The 24646-nt window shown below is 42.2% G+C and overlaps 1 protein-coding gene across 3 annotated transcripts in view; it reads right to left on the bottom strand.

Annotated features, from left to right (window-relative positions):
* The window catches only part of FRY (FRY microtubule binding protein), a 501309-nt gene extending 487705 nt beyond the window's left edge, over positions 1 to 13604 (bottom strand). For 2 of the 3 annotated variants that reach the window (XM_033948457.1, XM_033948458.1), the window contains exon 1: positions 13253 to 13603. In XM_033948457.1, the coding sequence (XP_033804348.1) occupies positions 13253 to 13457 (205 nt within the window). In that variant the 5' untranslated portion in view covers positions 13458 to 13603. Of the gene's footprint in view, positions 1 to 13252 lie in introns of all 3 variants that reach the window. The other variant, XM_033948462.1, reaches the window with a different exon arrangement.
* Positions 13605 to 24646: the final 11042 nt, after the last annotated feature.

Genomic DNA, 24646 nt, shown 5'->3' with positions numbered 1-24646 from the left:
GAGGGGACAGATGCTGGACTAGCCAATGGGGAGAGGAAGTCAGATGGGGAGAGAGGGATACAGATACTGGGACCAAGTGGCATAAAGGGCTAGTGTTAAGACATTCAGGGGGCCAAGGCAGAAGTTGGGGAGGAACCCTAAAGCTCATCTGTCAGCACACTTCAGTTGTTTTATCAAAAATCTACAAAATGTACAATATAGCTGGAAACAACTTAATCAAAAGGCTGCTAACAACATTTAAGTAGTCATAAAAGGTTACAGAACTATGAAAAACTAAAAGCTGGTTTTCACTGCAATTCATCATATAGCTACTGGGGGAGGATGGTTTCTTGCTGGTTTGGGGCTGATCATGGACATGTAGAAGTTTCTAGTCCTGCATTTATGATCTGCGTTATACTGCTCATTAATTCTTTAACCTTTTCTTAACTGCCACGATACGGAAAACGTAGACGGTTTGTCAAGTTCTGAATAAAAAGAAATAAAATTTAAAAATTTAAAAAAAAATAAAAATCGATGCACTAGTCAAAATAAAGATGCTTTGATTTCTTGAACAGTGAATATGACACTAATATGAGAAGCTTTAGCTTTACATTCTTGTCTGTGTTATCACCTCTGTATTTTGTGCTCAGGTTGGCTGCTGCCCAGGCTGCCTGTTATCTCCTGCAATTCCATTCCTCAGCCAACTCAAAACAGACTTTCCTCGCATACAAAGATTTTAAAACCAATGGATTTATACCAAAACACTAATTAGGCCTGGCTTCATTTTGGATTTTTGCCAAAAGCTCAAGAGTAGTGATAAAATCTTTATTGGATAAACACACACACACATACAAAAAAAAAGATTCACAGTTCAGTGACAGTTTTTCTATCTTGTACAATGTCCCCCGCCCCACTGTTAATACACTGGGGAGCTATGCACAGCCTGTCTGACTAGGACCATGCAGAAACCTCACTAGCACAGCAGGATTCTTTATAATGTTAACTATCTCAGTGGCTGTGCATTGTTAGGGGTGTTTATTCATATTACATTTCCCATTAGGTTTCATTTCCGTTTTAAAATAAAATGAAAGAAAAATACATATCAACGAGATCTTGTTTCTGTTTAAACAAATATTACGGCTGACCTCACTACTGCAAACACAATATACCAGGTCCTCCTCCCCAATCCTTAGATCCTATTTCTGATACGTTTTCACAGAGCAAAAGCCACATCTGGCCATTCTTGCCCAACTGGTACCATGGCTGCCAAATCCATCGGTAGTTCAAGGTCAGCACAGTGCCATTTGCAATTGTGGCACTGTAGTGTGGGGAGAAGGAGGAAAAGATCACACCTGCCTAATGAAGACTTTAAAAAGTGATTTCACGGTCAAAGGATTTTAGTAGGGGCTTTGTATTTTTTGCTTTGCAGCAACAGGGAACAGACTTTTTTTTGTTGTTGTTGGGTGATAAGAGTGAAGAATACATGAGAATCTATGGCTCATATAGTATTCAATGACAACAGTGCCCTCAAGCAAATCTTCCCCCTGCACCTCTCTAGCAGCCCTTGATTTGCCTGAAACAGCAGGGCCACGAAAAGCACCTTCAATCAAAGTAATAGGTCCCTTGATATGCTTGTAAATAATTGCACGTTTATTCCTTGAAAGTATGCAGAGTTCAAAACACCTGTTGCCATTCCAATATCCAGCTTCTTACCCTATGATTCAACACCTTTTGTATTTCTATCTGCTATGCTTTAAGAAGGATAAATCCAATATCCAATTCCAAGCTTCCAACCTTTAAAGTATTCTTTCTATATTACTCCTTTAGATCCTTATCTGGTATTGCTGCTTCTGTTTTAGCAGCAACACCAGATAAGGATCTAAAGGAGTAATATAGAAAGAATACTTTAAAGCAGGGGTGCCCAATACGTCGATCGCGATCGACCAGTAGCTCAGGAAGGCAACGCGAGTCGATCGCGGAGCCCATCCCGGGCTCCGTGATAGACTCCTGTTGCCGTCCTGATCTACGGGCCGATCAGCCTTCCTCTCCAGTGTTCTCCCTAGGGCCTTTTAGCTGGGCGGTCCGCCCAGCTGTCATCTGCCGCTGCTGAACATTAAAAAAAACCAAAAAAACCGGCTTGGAGATTTCAGCCCATAGCAAACTTATGCTCCGGGCTCTAACGTGTGCGTGCCGGCTTCTCTTCTCTTCCCTCCGAAACCGGAAGTTATGTCCGGGGGGGAGGGGGGGAGAAGGGAAGCCGGCACGCACATGTTGAGAGCCCTGAAGCAAGCGTTCGCTACGAGCTAATGAGGGAGACAGGTTAGTGAAGCATTTGTTCTTCTTCCTGCCGGGTCCTGCCTACTTTCTGTTTCCGCGAAGGCAGGACTCGGCAGCATTTCCCCCAATAGGTTGATCACGATCTTGGGCTGATCAGCCTTCCTCTTCCCGACGGCAGAATTGACGTCGGAGAGAGGAATGCTGGTTGGCCGAAGCAGGGAGAGCTTGGGGCCTGTTATTGATGGCGTTTGGGTCCTGGTCCCCGATGGCAATGTCAGTGGCAGTGGCTTGGGGGAGGGCAGGGAGAAAGAAAGAAAAAGGGCAGGCAGGGAGACAGAAGGAAAGAAGAGAAACAGAGAAGAAAGGGAGGCAGAGAGAAAGAAAGGGCAGGGAAGATGAAGGAAAAGTTGGGGGAAGGAATGAGGTCTGGAGGAGAGGAAGCATACAGGCTAAAAGAAGGGAAGAAAGATTGTATGCACAGTCAGAAGAAGAAAGTGCAACCAGAGACTCATGAAATCACCAGACAAGGTAGGAAAAATGATTTTATTTTAAATTTAGTGATCAAAATGTGTCTGAATTTATATCTGCTGTCTATATTTTACACTAAGGTCCCCTTTTACTAAACCGCAATAGAGGTTTTTAGCAGGGAGCCTATGAGTGTCGAGAGCAGCGCTGGGCATTCAGCGCAGCTCCCTGCGCTAAAAACTGCTATTGTGGTTTAGTAAAAAGGGAGGGGGTATATTTGTCTATTTTTGTATGGTTGTTACTGAGGTGAAAGTGCATAGAGTCATCTACTTTGACCTCTTTGAAAAACCCTGGAATAGGAATGATAATTAACATGTTCTATGCGTACAGTGTGCTTTGTGTTTTTTTTTAATTTTATTGTTGGTAGATCATTTTGACTTGGTCATTTAAAAAGTAGCTCGCAAGCCCAAAAAGTGTGGGCACCCCTGGTTTAAAGGTTGGAAGCTTGGAATCGGATATTGGATTTATGCTACATGGTGATAATTCCAGGAATAAGACTTTAAATAGTGCCTTATAAGGATGCTTTAAGAAGGGGCACAGGCAGCCCCCTACATCTGAACATCCAACTTAAATACAACCTGTACTTACAGTATAAACCAAACACAAGAAGCAGTAACGAACAAAAACCCTATCCTATTCCACTCGTACAAGTACAATCTTCATCCACTTCCAAACGGACCCGCACTTCAGCATCTTAAAACAGCCAGGCATGCAAAACGGCTCTCAAACAAGAAGCTGAAAGCAATTGCAGAACAAAAACTGACCTCCCAACCCAGAATTGACAGCAATCGCAGCACACGACCCGATCCGTACCAGCCCCTCCTGCAGGAAGCCATTTCAGCAAGCATGCAATGCTTGTCCAGTCTTCCAATGAGCTTTATTGTGCGCTCGCGCTCTGTTTCATCTGCTTGCCTGCATTAGCTGTTTCTTCTCTTCCACAAGATGGGAGTATGTGGTTGTTGGTGGATTTAAAAGACTGTGTGGCGAGGTTAGTGGTGTCATTGTAAAATGCCCAAATGACTCAGATACAGTGAAAAATCAATAGATAGTAACACTTTCACTTGAATTAATGCACGACGTCAAATTGTGCGATACCAGAACAGAACAGCACAGGCTCTACAAGTTAAATAGAAGGAAAAAGTCCCAGAAAAGGGCCCTCCCACCTCCCACAAAGAGTGGTTTGTTAAAGGTGGTTGAATGGTCACCTCATTGGCAAAAAACCTTCATCAAAATTGAGAAAACTCTGTGCTGTGCTGTAGAAAACTCAAAAAGATAGAAGAAAAAAAAGTATTCAACTTATCTTCAGCTGATCGGCACAAGTACACCTGGATGTCGCCATGATGATGTCATGCGCAGAAGCCCTCCAGACAGGGACCTTGAGCCATTAGTAGGGGGTGCTGAAAAAGAGGAGAGGAGGAGAAGTGCTAGCAACAGCTGACTTGCCTAGAGGAGGTGCCTTTCACCGCGGGAGGCATGTCCTGTAGAAATTCAGCCGGCACTGGTACTTCTCCCCCTCCCCAGCCTCTCACGGCACACCTGAAATCTCGAGTGGGGAGGGCACACAGTTTGCAATAACACTGCCTTACGGAACACTATACGAGGGGCCTCCGAAAAGTTCTCAGCCCAACCAAGAAGAGAATGATATGGATATTCCACAATTTTCATTTCACATCATCATTTGAAATGAAGTATCAAGAAACGTGTGGAATAAATCATAAGTCTCTTGGTCCTATAGCATTCTCTTCTTGGTTGGGCTGAGAACTTTTCGGCGGCCCCTCGTACAGTAACTTTTGTGCTTCAAGTGCCACATTTAGGTGCACCCTTTTATGTCAGCCATAGACATGGCTTAACTGGGTGCACCTCGACGTAGTTGCGTTGATACCAACTTAGGACAATATTCTATAGAGCGCCAGCATGCGTAAATGTTCTTATAGTGTACGCTTACTACCCATACTAGCTGGGTGCCTAAATTGTGGTGCCCTGATACAGAACTGCCCCATATAAAAGTGTTCTTGCTAAGATTTTCTTGGGATCCTATGATATGTTTATTGAGAGTTTCTATACCGCTACTAATGACTGGGGAGTCAATTCAGAGCCATTTACATGAGCTTCTATAGAGATGTTACCATACAGAGTTACAAAGAGCTTCTGCGAGGTGTTACAATATATGGGCTCTATATTGAAATACATGAAGCTCCATGGTGGTGTTACAATACAGAGTTATTAATATCGGCATAATTATGTCATAATCATCCTACTTATGTTAGTGCCACACTGATCACCCTACTTATAAGCACATGTTTATACCAAGTCAATCATCCTACGTATACTGTATACACATATAAACTAAGTTTATTATTACAGCTAAATACACTATAATTATACACCTCCTAAGGAGGCTGGCCATTCCAAGAACATAAGAATTGCCGCTACTGGGTCAGACCTGTGGTCCATTGTGCCCAGCAGTCCGCTCACGGGGTGGCCCATAGGTCAATGGCCAGTGCCCTGCATACGTTCTGGTTCAGCAGGAACTTGTCTAACTTTGTCTTGAATCCCTGGAGGGTGTTTTCCCCTATAACAGCCTCCTGAAAGTTCTAGTTTCCTCTGTCAACTTCATAATTTCAATTGAAGTAGCTTGAGAAAAGGATAGTCTTTACCCTTTCTTGAATTTTCCGGTGTCCTTTTCTAGCTTTAATTCCTTTGGAAGGGCATTCCACCCCTTTGGGACCAGTACCGAGAACATTCTTGCCCTGATGCTTTTGTACTTGATGTCTTTGAAGGGGGGGGGGGGATTTGTAGTGAGGACTCTTGACTCGAACGCATAGCTTGTAAGGGTTTATGGTTTTGTAGTCTGGCTGCTAGGTATTGCGGTTCTAAGAAGTGGACAGATTTGCACGTCAGCAATAAGATTTTGAATCTCACCCTGCTCTCAATCAGGAGCCAGGGTAACTCTTTTAGTAGCAGTATGTCAATTATGGAGTCAAAAGATATCATCGCATTATTATTACAAGAGGTTGGCCATGTCTTTACTCTCCCTTCAATCATTAGTCTCAGTTATTTATAGATGTTATTAGCCAGGAGGTCTGAAGTGAACCATTTACTACAGACATTTTCAGGCTTGACTGAAGGACAGGAATTCAGCACATGCCATTCAGTGCCTAATGGTGTCAGTTTCTGGCTGAAAAAAAAATTCTGCCTTCAGTTACAAAACATTAGCCCAAACCAGACCATGAAACCTGCAACTCAACTAGCTGAACATTCAAGTAGCCAGCTGCAAAACTTCAGTTAAAAATATTGGGGCCTCTTGCTCGATCTGTGACACGGTACCCCTTCAGTCTATTACATATACTATTTGGTCTTGTACAGTATTGACATTTGATAATGATGTCTTTTCAATATTACTGACCAATGTTTGCTTGTCACTGTTTGAAATTGAATAAAGATGATTTAAAAAAATATATATATATTGGGGAAATTTCTGGATGGAAGTGGTTCCTACCCAGATAATATTGACAAAAATCCAGACCAATCACCTCTGTACTATCTGGGAGGTGCCCAAATGGACTGAAAGCAGAGCCTGGATTGAGATTCCACTCATCCGGTTAGCAGTGATTTTCAGAATGCAAAAAGGGTATCCTAATTTTATCAGGTTACTAGTCTGAAGATCACCCATACCCAGATAAGTGCTGATGGGCAAAGCATAGTTGTATATTCAAAGGCCTGTAACCAGATTCTGGTGCCGAATATCCCGGTGTAAAAAAATAACTGCAGTGGTCAGTGTTTAAATCAAATGCCGTGTCTGAATATTATCCAAATTATGTTCACATGTTGGACCTGGTGTTGTGACCCTGGGCAAGTCACTTAATCCCCATTGCCCCAGGTACATTAGATAAGAGTGTGGGACCGAAAGGGAAAAAGAGTACCTAAATGTAAACCACTTAGGGCTCCTTTCACGAAGGCGCGTTAGCGGTTTAACGCGCGTAATAGCGCACGCTAAAATGCCGGCCACGCTAGCCTCTACCTTCTCCTCTTGAGCAGGCGGTAGTTTTCCGGCTAGTGTGGGGGTTAGCGCGTGATTAAAAGTCATAAAAGGAGCCCTTAGACTATAAGTGGTATATAAATACTTAAATAAATGTAGGCATACACTTAGAAACCGTTTATTGAATCTGGCCCTCAGTGGTTAATGCACAAATTTTCCCCAAACTGTTACCAAGCAAGCGCAGTGGCACTGACAGTGCGCTAATTGCGACATGCTGTAATAGGGAGGAAAGATCTAAACACGAATTGAACTCTACATTTAGAACGTACTTCTCATTGTGCGCTGTCACTTGTGCAATTAGCACAGGGGCATTTACTGGTGCTTCAGCAAGAGGTGGGAAGTGCATGTGCGCTAATTGCAAAACAGTCTTAACTAAACTAAACCTTAAGTTTTTACACCGCATCATCTCCATAAAGATAGAGCTCGGCACAGTTTACAGGTAATTTAATAAATGAGGGAAGGACATAAGAAATTAGAGGTTATGAAAAGGATAGCTAGCTTTACATTTTAAATAGATAGCTTTAAGTTTTGGAGAAAAGCCAGGTTTTCAGATGCTTTCGGAATAATTGGAATGAGGGCAGGGAGGTTATTCCAAAGCTCAGTGAATTTGAAGAAAAGGGATTTCCCTAATTTACCTGCATACATGACGCCTTTTAATGAGAATGAGAAAGAGAAAGAGAGAAAAAAAGAAGAGAGAGAGAAAAAAGAGAGAGGGGGAGAAAAAGGAGAGAGAGAAAAAAAGGAGAGAGAGAGAAAAAAAGAGAGGAAGAGAGAGAAAAAAGAGGAAGAGAGAGAGAGAGAGAGAAAAAAGAGAGGAAGAGAGAGAAAAAAGAGAGGAAGAGAGAGAAAAAAAAGAGAAAAAGAGAGAGAGAGAGAGAGAGAGAGAGAAAAGGAGAGAGAGGAAGAAAAACTAAACTAAACCTTAAGTTTGTTTACCGCATCATCTCCATAAAGATAGAGCTCGGCATGGTTTACAGGTAATTCAATAAATGAGGGAGGGACATAAGAAATTAGAGGTTATGAAGAGGATAGCTAGCTTTACATTTTAAATAGATAGCTTTAAGTTTTGGAGAAAAACCAGGTTTTCAGATGCTTTCAGAATAATTGGAATGAGCCTAGGTTCCGCAGCAGGGCAGGGAAGTTATTCCAAAGTAGAGAATGACACGGTGACAAAATTCATCACCGTTCCCGTCCCCGCTGATAACCGCGGGAAATAATCCCATGTCATTTTCTAGTGTCTATTTCAACCTCAGTCCTTCTACACCAGCATTCTTCAAAGCAAAGCTTGCGGGTCGGTGGTTGTGGCCATTCATACTCTGATTCTTCCCTCTCTCTTTAAAGAATGACATGAAGATGGTTTCCCGCGGTTATCCGCGGGGACGGGAACGGTGATGAATTTTGTCACCGTGTCATTCTCTATTCCAAAGCTCAGTGAATTTGAAGAAAAGGGATTTCCCTAATTTACCTGCATAAATGATGCCTTTTAACAAGGGGAAAGATAGTTTGGGTATGTGGGCGGATCTGGTAGTCTCGAAGAATTCCAGGATAGTGGGATTAGGGGAGGAAGAATGCCACGAAGGATCTTGAAAATTAGGCAGGTACATTTAAAGTAAATCTTAGAAATCACCGGAAGCCAGTGAAGTTTTGACACAAGCGGGGAAACATGATCTGATTTGCTTTTTGCGAAGATCAACCTAGCCACAGTGTTCTGGATCCGCTGAAGTCTTTGAAGATTTTTCTTGGTTAGACTTAGATAGATGGAATTACAATAGTCCAGTCTGGAAAGAATGATTGATTGTACAAGGATAGTAAAATGTTGTTGGTGGAAGCACGATCTCACTTTCCTCAACATGTGAAGACTAAAAAAACATTTCTTTACCAGACAGTTGAGATGATCATTAAAGGAAAGTATAGAGTCAATAATGATGCCCCAAACTTTGCTTGTATTTATTGTATTTGCTTGTAATTAAGAGGTTATAGTTCAAGAAATTACTGGGCTGCAAGGAAAATTGTTAAAAATTTAGAAATGGATGAGATCCAGGTAAAGTTTGTGAAATGGGGTGAGTTTGCAAAGGTTTCGGAGGCTGAAGTACCGACACATTTACGCCTTCTATGTCCTACAAGATCAATAGTTAATCTGTGCTCTTCATCTATAATGAAACAAATTAGGTGAAGGAGTTGTACCGTCACTGACATTAATTATTAATCAATCTCTGAAGACCAGTATTTTGCCTGATGTATCGAAAAAAGCTTTAAGAAGGATAATTTAGATGTGTCCATTTGGGGGGAATTAAAGACCAATTGCTGTGCTGCCTTTTGTGGGGAAAATCACATTGAGAAGTTGGTTCAACAGTTACAGGACTTTGTGGAGCAAGAGTAACTTACTCGATTGTCATTGATATCGTTTTAGAGCCAAACGTCTTTGATGGTTTCCATGATGGATGAGTTGAAAAGAGGAATCGATACAAACAAAACCTCTTGTGCGGTGTCATTGGATGTTTCATCTGCTTTTGATATGGTTGATAGTAAGGTTTTATTAGATACTTTGTCTAATATGGCGATAGGAGATTCTGTCATTGATTCGTTTGTTTCTTACTTTCAAGACAGATTTATTTAAGTGAAGAGCAACGGATGTACAAGTATTTCTACAAAGCTGACAATAGATAAGGGGGTATCACCAGCGCTGTCTGCACTTTTGTTCGATCTTTATTAGGCATCGTTGGGTAATACTTCCTAAGTTGGGTATTAGTTATCATCTGTTTGCAGACGATGTACAATTTTTCTTTCCTCTGTCAGATTGGCAAAGTGAGCTGAAGGATAAATTATTATATTTGCAGATATACTATTAAACGGATGATGGATCCAATGATCCACTTCACTGTTTGTTCAGCTCCTTTCGTTGTAAACTGCCTCGAATCATCATGGCTTATATTTGATAACAATGTAGTGTAAACTCTTCGCTGATTGACCAGCACATCTTGTTGTAAACCGCATCGAACTTTCATGGGTTTGGCGGTATATAAGAATAAAATTATTATTATTATTATCTGATGACTTTATATTGTGACCACTTCGCAGTTTGTCCAGCTCCTTTCGTTGTAAACTGCCTCGAATCATCATGGCTTATATTTGATGACAATGTAGTGTAAACTCTTCGCTGATTGACCAGCACATCTTGTTGTAAACTGCCTCAAACTTTCATGGGTTTGGCGGTATATAAGAATAAAATTATTATTATTATTATCTGTCAGACTAATTTTGAATATTGCAAAAACAGAGTTGATATCAGTAGGAAGGGTTGAAGATCCGTTGTGGCCACAAGTTGTTGAGGTAGATTTTAATGGTGCTTACAGTTTGAAATAAAATTAAAGTTGTAAGCGTTTGGATAGATTCTCTTTTAACCATGAAGGATCAGGTTTTTATCTGTCATTAAATCTGCTTTCTTTCAGATCCGGCTTTTGAATAGATTAAAACCAATGCTGCCAATGCTGTCCCCAAATGACTTTCGTCTTGTAGTTCAGAGTGTTGTATTGCAAAGGTTGGATTATTGCAATGCACTGTATATAGATCTTTGCAAGTGATTCCAAATGCTGCAGTGCGTTTAATCTTTGGTGGCAGTAAATTTGAGCAAGTGACACCTTTACTACGAAAATTGCATTGGCTACCTTTTAAAACTCGAGTAGTGTTAAAGGTGTTGGTATTGATTTTTCAAGCAATTCACCGAGGGATACCGTGGTATCTTTCATATGCTGTGACATTACATCAGCCCTGTCGATCCTTAAGACTGGAGAACACGATGCGTTTCTCTGTTGATGAGTTACAGCCTTCAAGGTATGCTAGCACCATAGCTATGGCTATTTCAGTGGCAGGGGTGAAGCTCTGGAATAATTTGGTTGGACAATTGAGAATGCATAACTTTTAGAGTTTTACAAAATTATTCAAAGCATCTCTTTTTATAAAACCTTTTTAAGTGGTCAAGAAGCAGTGACTGAAGGAATGAAGTATACGATTTTGCTTTATTGCGTTTTATACTTTTTTGGGTGCGCTTCTCATACGATTATGTTTGTTTTGTAATCTGCTGAGGTATAAGCAGAATACAAGTCTTTTAAATAAATAAATAAATCATGTAGTTAGAAATTTTAATTCACACAATTAATCATGCTTAATCACAGCATGCGAAGGTGAAATAGGAAGTAGTGCCAGGCCTGTTAAGGTAAATGTGGGGAGGTAGGAAAAGAGATGCAGGACTGAAGGATAGGCAATGGGAGAAAATGCAATGCTGGATAACAGAGGGAAGTTTATGATTTTGCTTACTCCTGAACAAAAATGTTATCATAGTTAACATTTTTACAAATTAATACTACACATAAATGCCCAACCCTAGTCTTAATACATGAGAACATCTCAGACCCTGATGCTAAAGCCAAAAGTGCAAACCTAGCCCTGCAATGCTGAAAGCAAAGGAATTCAAGTTTTACCTATGCTAGCAAACCTGAAGCAAGGGTGAGAAGAGCTTTTGGGTTATATGCAAAAGGTTTGTAGTAAGCACAGCTGTTTGTTCACACATCGGTACCGTTCTGCACTTTTAAATATAAGCCTTTCAAATAATTTGTTTGGACTTAACATTTTTGAAAAGGCTCCTCTTTAAGTGCAGGATAACAAGTGCCAACGCGTGCTTTCACTTTTGGGTCCGTTGAGACTTGCACAAGTTTATTTCTGGTTAGCAGCACTTAAAAGGCTGTGCACACTTCCTTCAGCTTCAAAAACGACACAAAACCAGTAGTTCAATGTGAGAAATGGAGAAGACATCATCTCCTCAGAACCTTGAACGCCATCCGCTAAGCTTTCAGTGTTAAGGCCACTGCTGCCCCTCAATATCTCCCCTCCCAGAGAACTCCGTTCCTCAGATAAGTCACTCTTAGCATTACCTTTCTCCTCCACTGCCAAGTCCAGACTTCGTTCCTTTCATCTAGCTGCCCCCTATGCCTGGAATAACCCTACTCCTCTGCCCTCCAACCCAGCCAGCTGATTAACCGTTCCCCTTAACTGATTCCATGACATCCTGTTTGTCTGTCTTGCCTGTTTAGATTGTAAGCTCTTTCAAGCAGGGACTGTTTTCTTACTCTTTGTGACTCTGTACAATGCTGTGTGCGTCTAGTAGCGGTTTAGAAATAATTAATAGTAGTACATTTCTGCGCCGTCTTCTGAGTATTAAACATCCGTTCAAATCCAAGTTGAAGCCATCTTTGGCACGCATATTGATACCCACACTACTCTGATCATTCTCTGCCATTCACACCGTGTACTACAAGATTTTGAGCATTGAGCTCTCAGCGCAGAAACTGGAAATGGACCTGCTGGGCAGCCGCCTAGACCTTTTGCTTTGGCGGGATATCAAATGATACAAAATACAAAAATACCCACTCTTTCTATATTTAAACTAAGTACAAAAAAGCGCTCAGAACTGGTAGTAAAAAGATCACACCGGGGTTTTGCCCCTAGAGAAAATCTTCAATTGTTCAGTCATCGCACTTTAAGTATTGTACTATATTGATTACTATTCCAACTTCTCAAAGTATCATAAACATTCAAAAGGTTTACTCAAGTGTAATCAATTGTACTATTTGATTTAATTGTTTTTAATGACCTGTTTGTTGGATTTTTATTTTGTCAATTTTTAACTTATGTAAATCGCATTGGATTTGGATATTGCGATTATATCAAATATTTTAAATAAACTTGAAACAAGTGAAGATTTTCTCTAGGGGCAAAACCCTGGGGTGATCTTTTTACTACCAGTTGATTGGTTCTGAGCACTTTTTTGCACTTAGTTTAAATATTCACCTTTAAATATAGAAAGAGTGGGTATTTTTGTATTTTGTATCAGTTAACGTTTTGCCCACGTATTAATTATCACTTTCCCATTTTTTCATTTGGGACATCAAATGAACCATAAACATAAAGTCATGCCAAAAAACACTTGCCACACTCTCCTGAAAAGATCCCTAGGGGAACTGAACGGAAGCATCAGCTTACACTAGTTATTGCAATTTCTTTCATTTGGATCGCTTTTCTCTTTATTAGCAATGATGCTTTAAGTCACATTTAAAACAATTTTTTTAAAAACCCAGACTACAGCAAATCACGAGCCACCTTTTTTTTTTTTGCTAACTGATCACGTTTTCATTCGCTAGTGCCTTCGAATCAGCCACCCTGCTTTTGGTGCTGCAAACCTTGCAACTCGGTTCCTCACTCATCGAAGCAAAACAATTAAACGGTCGTTATTCACTGCGTTGGGTACGGGGGGGGGGGGGGGGGACGAGCCAGGGAGGATCCCAACGAGTCACAGTAAAGAGAGAGAAGTCAGCTGCGCGTTTATCGCGAGACCACCCCCGGGGGGTAAAGAAAAGAAGTCACAGCGCCGAGACCTACCTGGAATGATGGAAGGTCTGATCCTAGGGCGCCTCAAGTAAACGGGCTCCAAGTTCTTCATATTTCGGTGCAGCCTAGCTTTAATGTCAATCCCTGTGAGCAACTCCGGCGGCAGGCTGCTCCGTCTAGATACATTATAAGCCGTCAAACCGGCCTTCAGTTTACTTTTAGTCCTGGAATACAGACTGCTGTCATCAAGGGCCATTATGGGAAAAGGCACATGCGGGTTGGTTTTTTTTCAAATGGAACCCCAAAGAGGAGCCAATCAAAACAAAGGGCTCCGGACCTCAGCGGCCCTCCGGCGCGCAGACACTCGCCCGCTCTCCGCGGCACTAGTTCGGGGAGTTTAGCAGGTTGATGGGCGTGGCGGGCTCTCAGGCAGGTGTAGAATTACTAAACAACCCCTCCTGTCCCCAGTTAATTGCAGAGAGGAGGAGAGCTGCTCGAAAACCATTAGGCTCCTAAAAGTTTCCAGCAGGCCGGGGGAGTTTCAGCATTACATGTACCTGAGCTTAGCATCTTGGAGGAATGTGTTGTGACAGCTATTGTTCAAGAGATCGTATTTCATGCACACTTTAGCGATTGATAGGATTTTTATTTTTTAATTTATTTAAAATTATTATTATCCTTCCTAATAATTCCCAGCATCCTGTTTGATTTTTTTAAGCATACTGTATTGTTTACTACTATTAATTATTTCTAGAGTGCATAGTGCATAGTCATGAAAGAGACAGTCCCTGCTCAAACGAGCTAACAATCTAATCCAGGGGTGTCCAACCTGCGGCCCAGTAAAGTATTTTGTGCGGCCCTGGTCGAGGGCGATGCAGTGTTTTACTCTGCTGCCCCTGGGTGTTTACCGTCTTGCCAGGCTCCCTCCTATGTCTTGCTGCAGCGTTTGCGCATTTGTGCAGCCCCAGAAACATTTTTTTTCGGCCAAAAGGTTGGACACCCCTGATCTAATCAATTAAGACAGACAAACAGGAACCAAGGGTATGGGTTACAGTTAGCAGGACATGGTTAAACTGCTGGCTAGGGTGATGAGCAGAGGGAGAGGGTCTAGTGCTGGTCTTGTATCTATGACACCTAGAACTTTTTTCTTGGGTGTTCACTCCTAACATGGAGTCTAGCACCAAGTAACTGTGATTTGGATTATTCTTCCCAATGTGCATCACATTGAATTTTATCTGCCATTTGGTTGCCCAGTCTTCCAGTTTCTCAAGGTCTTCCTGCAATTTTTCACAGTCCGCATGTGTTTTAACAACTGTGAATAGTTTTGTGTCATCTGCAAATTAAATCACCCCACTTTTATTTTGATTTCCAGATCATTTATAAATTTGTTAAACAGCACCGGTCCCAGTACATAGCCCTGCAGCACTCCATTATTCACCCTCCTCCATAGAGAAAAATGGCCATTTAACCCTACTCTCTTTTTTTTGTCTAATAAACCTAATCCACAACAGAACATTGCTTCCATCATTTTTTAAAATTTTCTCAGAAGTCTCTCCTGAGGAATTTTGTCAAAAGCATACTAAAAATCTAGATATATTACATCAACTGGCTCACCTTTATCCACATGTTTATTCACACCTTCAGAGAAATTAAGCAAATTGGTGAGACATGACTTCCCTTGGCTGATCCATGCTGACTCCTGCCTCTAGCAGAGGCGAATCCAAAATGGCTGTCAAGATCTCTTACAGTATTACAAATACCATGAGGCTGCCTATAGAGGTCATGACAGCCATTTTGGATTTGCCATCACTAGGGACCTCAGGTAGGCCCAAGGGGACAATCCTGGGTTGGAGGTGGGGGATGGGATAAGGACCTGCAGGGAGATAGGGATGGAGATTTTCACTTTTAAGTGGTTGGTTGGTGGGTAGTAGGAAGCAGAAGAAAACTGCAATATTTTTTAATATGCGTCTGGCTGATTTTCATCCAAGGTCCACATACTGTCTTATGTGGGTCCTGGCAGAATATCATCCAGTGAACACAAAAAAATGAAGATAGCAAGCCTTGGAATAAGGCAAAACAACAGAAGAAGAGGCACGAGAGATATCCAGTTACATATATTTTGAATGTCATCCAGGTCATGCATAAGGTCAGCCGTAAGCCTGAAGTCATTATGCCATTGTATAGATCCATGGTGAGGCCCCACCTGGAATACTGTGTGCAATTCTGGAGGCCGCATTACCGTAAGGATGTGCTGAGACTGGAGTCAGTCCAGAGAATGGCCACCCGGATGGTCTCGGCACTCAAGGATCTCCCGTACCAGGAACGGCTGGATAAGTTGCAGCTGTACTCACTCGAGGAACGCAGAGAGAGGGGTGACATGATCGAGACATTCAAGTATCTCATGGGCCGCATCGAGGTGGAAGAAGATATCTTCTTTTTCAAGGGTCCCGCAGCAACAAGGGGGCATCCGTGGAAAATCAGGGGCGGGAAACTGCACGGGGACACCAGGAAATTCTTTTTCACTGAAAGGGTGGTTGATCTTTTTCACTGAAAGGATGGTTGATCGCTGGAATAGTCTTCCACTTCAGGTTATTGAGGCTAGCAGCGTGCCTGATTTTAAGGCCAAATGGGATAGACACGTGGGATCAATTCACAGAGAAAGGTAGGGGAGGGTCATTGGGGTGGCCGTGGCCCTTATCTGCCATCTATTTCTATGTTTCTAAGGTCCACCAGCACTGAACTTATTACTGGATATTCAGTGCTGCCGGGGCTAATTTAGACAGTCACAGTCCACATTTAAAAAACACCGACTGCCTCCGGCTGAATATCAGGGGCCCCCCCCGCTGACTGTCAGCCTTCTTAAAGAAAACCTGTTAGGCTTGCTAAATCCAGTCAGTTATGGGGCTGTAGTTAAGAGAAGTTGTAGAAGCAACAGTGTGATAGGCTTGTAACTTAGTACTGTGCAACAATCCAACGTAGGATGTTTAGGAAAATCTGGGTATTTTTCTCTGTCCAATACTTTTCTCAAACTTAAAATGCACATGTGTACATCTGTATCTTCATTCATTCAACCTATAGCAATCAAATTTTGCCAAATCACAAACTGAAATAACTTAAAGCTAGCTCAAAATATTACTTTTTTTCTCTCAGAAATTATTATGTTGGGTAGTATATTAAGATAAAGTAGGATAATGTTATTTACTGTACCTTTGACAGATATGTTTTTTAAATATTTGTTTGGATGTCATTAATTACATAAGCTTTTTTGAAAAATAATTGATATTTTTTCTCAGATTTGGATCATTGCTCCTATTCTCAGGAGCCCTGCCACTTTTCAGACTAACCCCCTCTTCTATTAAACTGCACTAGCAGTTTGTAGCGCAGAGAGCCACGCTGCTCTCGACGCTCATAGGAATTCTATGAGCGTTGGGAGCAGCGCGGGCCATTCAGCATGAAATTCAGCGCTAAAAACTGCTATCGCAGTTTCGTAGAAGAGGGGGTAAGGGAGAAATATGAGGTCAGATGTACCGTGTTTCCCCGAAAATAAGACCTACCCCGAAAATTAGTCCTAGCATGATTTTCAGGGTAGGTCATAATATAAGCCCTACCCCCGAAAATAAGCCCTAGTTGCCGGCAGCAGCAGTGCTTCCCCCCCACACCGACCCATCTCTCCCTCCCTTCCAAACTACGAGACATACATAAATGTACCTTATAACAAACCGCAACATCAGCAGCAATCTAGACAGGCTGCTTCGCGGCTGGGCTGTTCCTCTGCCATGTTGCTGATGACATCATCAGTGATGCAGCAGAGGAACAGCCCAGGCTGCGAAGCAGCATGTCTAGATTGCTGCCGATGCTGCCGGAGTGTGTGGTGCAGTGGTTGGAGCTACAGCCTCAGCACCCTGGGGTTGTGGGTTCAAACCCTGCGCTGCTCCTTGTGACCCTGGGCAAGTCACTCAATCCTCCATAGCCCCAGTACGTTAGATAGATTGTGAGCCCACTGGGACAGATAGGGAAAATGCTTGAGTACCTGATTGTAAACCGCTTAGTTAACCTTGATAGGTGGTATATAAACACCTAATAATAATAAACTTATTTCTGTCTCGCGGTTCAGAGGGGAGGGAGAGATGGGTTGGTGGGGGAGGGGATGGAACGGGTGGGGGGATAGAAAGATGCTACATGGGGGGAAGGGAGGGATAGAAGCTGAAAAGGTTCTGCTGCAAAAGGGATAGGGAGGGAAGGATAGAAAGACACTGCACAAGGGGATGGGTGAGAGGGGCAGAAAGATGTGGGGGAGAGAAAGGAAAGAGGAAGAATTGGGGTGGAGGAGAGGAAGGGAGAGATTCTGGTGGTTGTCCTCCAGGTAAGGCTGGGACTCCCATCATCATCTTCCCATGGGGCTAAACCATTCTCATTACACTTGCAAGGCAGCTCAGCCTCCAATCCTCAAAAGGCTTCACCAATCATGGTAGCAGCCACCGAGAACCCTATGCAAATGCATTACAAGGAGTTCATTACTATTAAAATTATCACTCCTTGTAATGCTCAGAAGGGAAAGCTCCATGCTTACCAGGTCAAATTTTCTAGTAGGTCTGCTGCCAGTCATGGTTTATATGTCCTGCGCCAATGGTCAGAAGGCAGCCGTTAGGTGCAGGACACACACTCACATAAAAAAACACATCAGCTGTGTCCATATCAGGTGTTTAAACAACAACAAAAACATGATAATAAATTGCTCATGAGCTCCGGCAATCGGGATCTGTACTGAGACTGCCCAGAAAATCTGTGCCTACCACTTAGCTCTTCTGTGAAGGTGCCAGGCACAGTTTCTCCACCTTTTACCAGGCTACTAAGTCCAAATAGCATGCATTTAATTTGCATGCTCTTTGTGCCGAGCATATCTTGGTAAAACAAAATTGCTCCCAACCTGGCATTTTTACCCATTTGCTGGAACTTTGTGCATTCTACCCTGTGAAGGCTGTGAACCTCCCCTCTCCACCTCTGCCATCTTCTTTAAATCTAAAAATGAATGCAACTGATCAGAAACAAAATAAACATAAGAAACATAAGAAATTGTACATTTACAGGGATACCTAAGAAAAAGGTTAGCGCCAAAGAAAGTTCCTTGACACATAGCCAAAATTAACTTGTGTCCTTCTAGCCGTTCCCCAGTCTCCCAGCACTCCTTGGGGGCAACAATAATTAATTATACCCACATGTGATTGTGCAAAACGCGCAAATTGTGTTCTCATTACGGGGCTACCATTGCCCCTTCCTCTCGGCCTCCCCAATCCCAGTGCCACCCCCACATGCTATAAACATTGGGGATATAGTGGCAAAACAGCTCCGGAACTCTTCCCAGAGTTTTGGCCTGCCCCAACCATTTGCGCATGCACATGATATCATTCATGATGTCATCACGCACGCATATGCAGCAATGTTTTCTCATTATAGTCCCAAATCTCATTTTCTTGTTATGGTCCCAAATCTAGATGACTTGAATTCTGTTCTTGATCCCAAACCCCAAATCTAGGGGACTTGAATTCAGTTCTTGTAGCTACTGTTTTCTCGTTGTGGTCAATGCATGTAAAGAACAAAACACACAATGACTTGCTTGCCTGATTGAGCTACTTTTGCATGAATTCCTTAATGAAGCAGAATTAAAAAATAAAATCAAGTGGAACAAACCAATAATCTTTGGAAAATTCAAAACTTGCAAATACTGTGAGTGTGAGAGCATTGCCACAGAACCAGGATAATTTTGGTAGAGAGCATTTCAGTAGTCCAGTTTCACAAGCATAGCCCAAGGTATCTTGGGGGATACTTCTGGAGCCTGCATAAGTGGAACTACGCCAGAAATGAAGTTTGCACCTACTCCTGAAGGTTCAACCAGCATGGTCACACCACTCACCATGTCAGCTTCACTCTTCAGGGCCTATGCAGAATTCTGCAAGTGCCAGAGAGCAGTTCACATAAACAGTCAAGTCTAAGCCAGCACAGGAGGAGGAAATGACCCGCTGTGCAATGGGTCACTTCCTCCTCTTTTGCCTGTATCTGCATTTACTTACCTCAGGAAGCATAGAATTCTACACATGTTATGCAGAATTTACTCTTTCCCCCCCCCCTTTTTACAAAATCATGAAAGCAGTTTTTAGCACGGGTTGGCACGCTGAATGCTCTGCACTGTTCCCAACACTCATAGAGTTCCTATGAGTGTCGGGAGCAGCGCAGAGCATTCAGCATGCCAGCCTGTGCTAAAAACCACTTTTGTGGTTTTGTAAAAGGGGGGAGGGGTTAAAACCTGAATGGCTGGAGTTTCCCCCAGGACTGGTTTGGGAACTACCACAAAAAGGTATGGGTGGTGGGCGAAGTTCAGCAGCACACCGAACCACGTCACCATCTTGACTTCTCCCTGATGAGGCTTGACATTTGTTTACCTGGATTTATGAGCCTAGGGTTGAAAATCAGTATTAAGCTCTTAACCTCTTTTCCCCACCCTAAATCTCTATCCCTGTTTCCATCCTTGTTTTATATTCCTAAATTTAAGAGTTTAGTGATATTTTAAGTAAATATATAGGCGTTCAGCTCTAGTAAATTTTCAGAGGCCAATTTATGAACATAACTCTCAAAGGGTAGAAGTATAATAAACCCTCTGAATATGCCAGGCCATAAAAAGAGAGCAGGTTCGCCTACCTGCAAGTTTCCTGTTATTAAAATGACATCAAACCTTGGATTTGCTGGTACATGCAGAAAAATGGCATTACGCAATGTCTTAATATCAATGGTACAAAGATTTACAACAGAGTAAACACCCTGAAGGGAATAAACAACATGAAGTGATTTGCAAATACTAGAAGCTTGTGCTAATTTTGGGCAGGTAAGCTTTAATGTGAAGAAATGCAGATCGATATGTCTTGGGGGAAGAAATGCAAAGAAGATGTACACCAGTGAAAGCAAACTGTGTGTCGCAGCGAGTTTCCGGGTGTGCCGCCAGGGACTGTAGGACACGTGAGTGTCACTTCCAGTGTCAGCACCTCTCCTCCCCCACATGAACCTCGTCTCATTTTCCCTGAGCTGGGGCCGTGTCTGTAGGGCCTCCATGCATGTGCGGACATTGACGTGATGTCATCATATTGACATCCGCACAAGGTTCGGGTGGGGCGGGGCTGGGGAGTGGAGCGGGGAGGGGTTGTGGGTATGCCACAGAAAACCATTTGCTCTGTTAGTGTGCCGGAGCAAAAAAAAAAAGTTTACATAGTAACATAGTAGATGACGGCAGATAAAGACCCGAATGGTCCATCCAGTCTCCCCAACTTGATTCAATTTAAATTTTTAAATTTTTTTTCTTAGCTATTTCTGGCAAGAATCCAAAGCTCTACCCAGTACTGTGATTGGGTTCCAACTACCGAAATCTCCGTTAAAACCTACTCCAGCCCATCTACACCCTCCCAGCCACTGAAGCCCTCCCCAGCCCATCCCCCACCAAACGGCCATACACAGACACAGACCGTGCAAGTCTGCCCAGTACTAGCCTTAATTCAATATTTAATATTATTTTCTGATTCTAGATCCTCTGTGTTCATCCCACGCTTCTTTGAATTCAGTCACCGTTTTACTCTCCACCACCTCTCCGGGAGCAAATTCTAGGCATCCACTACCCTCTCCATAAAGTAGAATTTCCTAACATTGCCCCTGAATCTACCACCCCTCAACTTCAAATTTGCAGGACACTGATGTATACGACAGGAGGAGAGAGTGATATGCATGGAAAGGGAAAGGAACCTTGCCATAATAGTGTCCAAGGATCTCAAGGTGGCAAAACAATGTGACAAGGCAGTGGCCAAAGCCAGAAGGATGCTCTGTTGCATAGAGAGGGGCATAACCAGCAGAAAGTTGGTCTTAATACCCCTGTACAAGGCACTGGTGAAGCTCAACTGTGTTCAGTTTTGAAGGCAATATTTTGCTAAGGATATGAAAAGGCATGAAACGGTTCAAAGGAAGATGGCTACCTCAAATTTTGGGTGCAATTCTGGTCGCCACATCTCATGGAGTTCCTTTCTTCACCTGTTTTCTTAGTCTGTAAACTTCTTAGTCCTATGTGTCAGTTTAAGCAGTATAGTAATGGTAAAATAAAATAAACAGACAAAGAGACAGGGGTGATATGGTACTGACATTTAAATACCTGAAAAGGTATTAACGAGAAAATTAATCTTTTTTTAAAGATGGAAAGTATAAAAGTGTAGGACATGAAATAACATTGTGAGGAGGTAAACTTAAAAGCAACATCAGGAAATACTTTTTCACTCAAAGGGTGGTGGATTCCTGGAACGCCCTCCCGGTGGAGGAGGTTGGGGCAAAAACTGTGACAGAATTCAAAGAGGCATGGGATAAATGCAGAGGACTCCTATTTAGCAAGAGGATGGGATCAAAACAAAAGAAATGACACAGAGGGGTGTAACCTGCACATAGCAGCCCTTCCAATGCTCAAAAGCTTAGAGGAGGGAACTTGCATGTTTTGCACAGAGCAGCAGGTAAGAATCTAACCAACATGCTAGACAGACAGTCACTAGATGAACTACACTGACCTTTATCAGCTCTCTGTTACTAAGTTTTTACATTTATGAAGAGATGCTGAAAAGTTCTCGGCTCAACCAAGAAGGCAATGACATGGAGCCATTAAATTTACAAGTTATTCCACATATTCACCCCTACGTTCAACACACTTGGCACATCGTATCTGAAGTTTCTGTAAGCCTTCCAAAAAAAATACTCTGATGTCTGGTCGCTGAAATACTGCTCCGCTGCTGCAGTCACTCGAAATTTGTTGCCCTTTTAAACTCTTTTTAAGGTTTGGAAACAGAAAACAGTCAGTTAGAGGAAGATCTGGTGAGTAGTGGGTGGGTGGTCTATACACTGAAACCCCCAACTGCATCAAAACATCCATCATTTTGCCATCCTTGTACACAGGTGCATTGACTTGCAAATAGAGAACTCCTTTCTGCAGCTTCCCTCTCCTTTTTTCTTTCAATACCTCCTTTAATTGGCAGAGCAAGTTACAGTAGTATTCTGCATTAACTGTTTGGTCCCTTGGAAGATAGTCAGTCATTACACCTTCCTGACCCCAAAACAACATGGCCATGACCTTTCCTGTTGACACATGGGTCTTGAATTTCCTTGGCCTTGGAGAACCTGAGGGCCACCATCGCATGGACTGTTGTTTTGTCTCAGGATCATACCGTAGTAGTGTAACCATATTTCAACAACAGTAACTAGTCGATCCAAAACGTTGGCACCACTTCGCTGAAAATGCTGCTAAATCAACATGGAAGTGTCCACGCTCCGTTGTTTCTCATCAGCATTCAAATATTTGGGTACCCACTTGGCTGACAGCTTCTGCATACCTAGCTGTTCATGGACTATACACCCAACACATTCCCTGGATATCTGTAGTGTCTCAGAAATTATTTTAGCCAATATTCGTCAGTCTGCCAAAATCAGTTCATGGACATGGTCAACAATTTCAGGAGTTGACGTTGTTTGAGGCCTCCTAGACCTTTCTGCATCTTCGGTCTCAAAATCTCCACACTGAAAGTTTGCACAACACTTCTTCGCTGTGGAGTATGATGGGTATTTGTCACTCAGTGTTTGCATTATACATTCATGGATTTCCTTTGGAGTTTTCTTCTGCAGAAATAGGAACTTCATGACGACTCAAGAGTTCCACACTTGAAAATTCCACAGTTATCACTGACATGGTTCAATCAGTGATTTGAAACGATGTCAAAACATAGCATTATGATTCTTTTTTTTTTTTTTTTTAATTTCTTTATTGATATTTTGAACTTGACAATGTATACATTTGAAAAATCGAAAAAAAACCAAACTATATGAAAATACACTATTAATATCAGAAATATTACAATAAAAATTTTAAATCCCTTCTTAACCTATAACAGTAATGATATTATATTATACTCATCAATATTATAGAATATTATGAAATTTATACCTCTAAATAAATAATACACCCCCCCCACCCTGGATGTGCAAAGGAATCTAACATAAAGAAAAAGGAATCACTTTAATTATAATGTGACAAAATTAGTTAATGGACCCCAAATCCCCTTAAAGGATTTAACAAACCCTAAACGCTCTACCATAATCTTTTCATATTTATATGTTGCACATACAGTTGCCCACCAAAAACTAAAATTAATCCTATCATGATTTTTCCAATTATGATTCTATAAACTGGCACTTTGCAAAATAAAATGACACTCTTTTCAGCTACAGTGGCAAAATAATGCTCAGAATTTAGGAAGTTGGTTGGACTCAGAACTTTTCAGCACTCCCTCATAGACATCTACTCATACCCATTGAACTAGATCTACTCATAGTTTTGAGTCAACTGACTGCTTGTCTAACCACAACTCAGGAATGGGCAAACAACAACAAATTCTGCCTGAACCCAAGCACAACAGAGATTTCTTTGAAGTTCCTAACACAAGTGGGCAAATACCTGACTTCAAAATATCTTTTGAGAAGTATGAACGCCCACTATACTCTCAGGTCAGGAGTCTCAGGATACTGCTAGACTTGTCACTTACTCTGATGCCGCAAACTCAAACGACCTTTAAAAACCATCTCTGTCATCTTTAGCAGATACAAAACCTCTCTCCATATATTGAAGAGACAAGTCCAACCACAGCGGTCCATGCCCTGATAACATCGGGACTACTGCGTCTTCTGCAATGCCCTGTATGCAAGTCTAACCAAAGAGAGTTTGCATCAGCTGCAAGAGGCCGGATCGCATCAGACCTTTCTTGCACAAGCTACACTGGCCATCAGTACCTTAAAGGGTTAAATTTAAATCTCTATGTTTGATGTTTAAGGTCCTCAGACAAAATGGGCCAGAATACATAAAGAACAAGCTAAACCTTTATATACCATTGAGACCTCTGAGGGGTAGGGAACTCCGGTCCTCGAGAGCCGTATTTCAGTCAGGTTTTCAGGATCTCCCCATTGAATAGGCATGAGATCTATTTGCATGCACTGCTTTCAATGCGCATTCATTGTGGAAATCCTGAAAACCCGACTGGAATACGGCTCTCGAGGACCGGAGTTCCCTACCCCTGATCTGTACCCTCATCAAAGAAATTGTACGATGTGATACTCACCAGCACACTTTCTCAGGAGTAGCCCCCATACTCTGGAATTTACTTCCAGAAGGGGCTACGTCTAACTCCAGACTACCTCTACTTCTGGAAGCAGGTGGACGCCTGGCTCTTCACCCAAGCCTTTAATGCATAGGGTGATTGACTATACCAGGGGTGTCCAATGTCGGTCCTCGAGGGCCGCAATCCAGTCGGGTTTTCAGGATTTCCCCAATGAATATGCATTGAAAGCAGTGCATGCACATAGATCTCATGCATATTCATTGGGGAA

This window comes from Geotrypetes seraphini, chromosome 6, assembly GCF_902459505.1.
Source record: "Geotrypetes seraphini chromosome 6, aGeoSer1.1, whole genome shotgun sequence".
NCBI lineage: Eukaryota > Metazoa > Chordata > Amphibia > Gymnophiona > Dermophiidae > Geotrypetes > Geotrypetes seraphini.
This window is presented reverse-complemented; position numbering and strand designations above follow the sequence as displayed.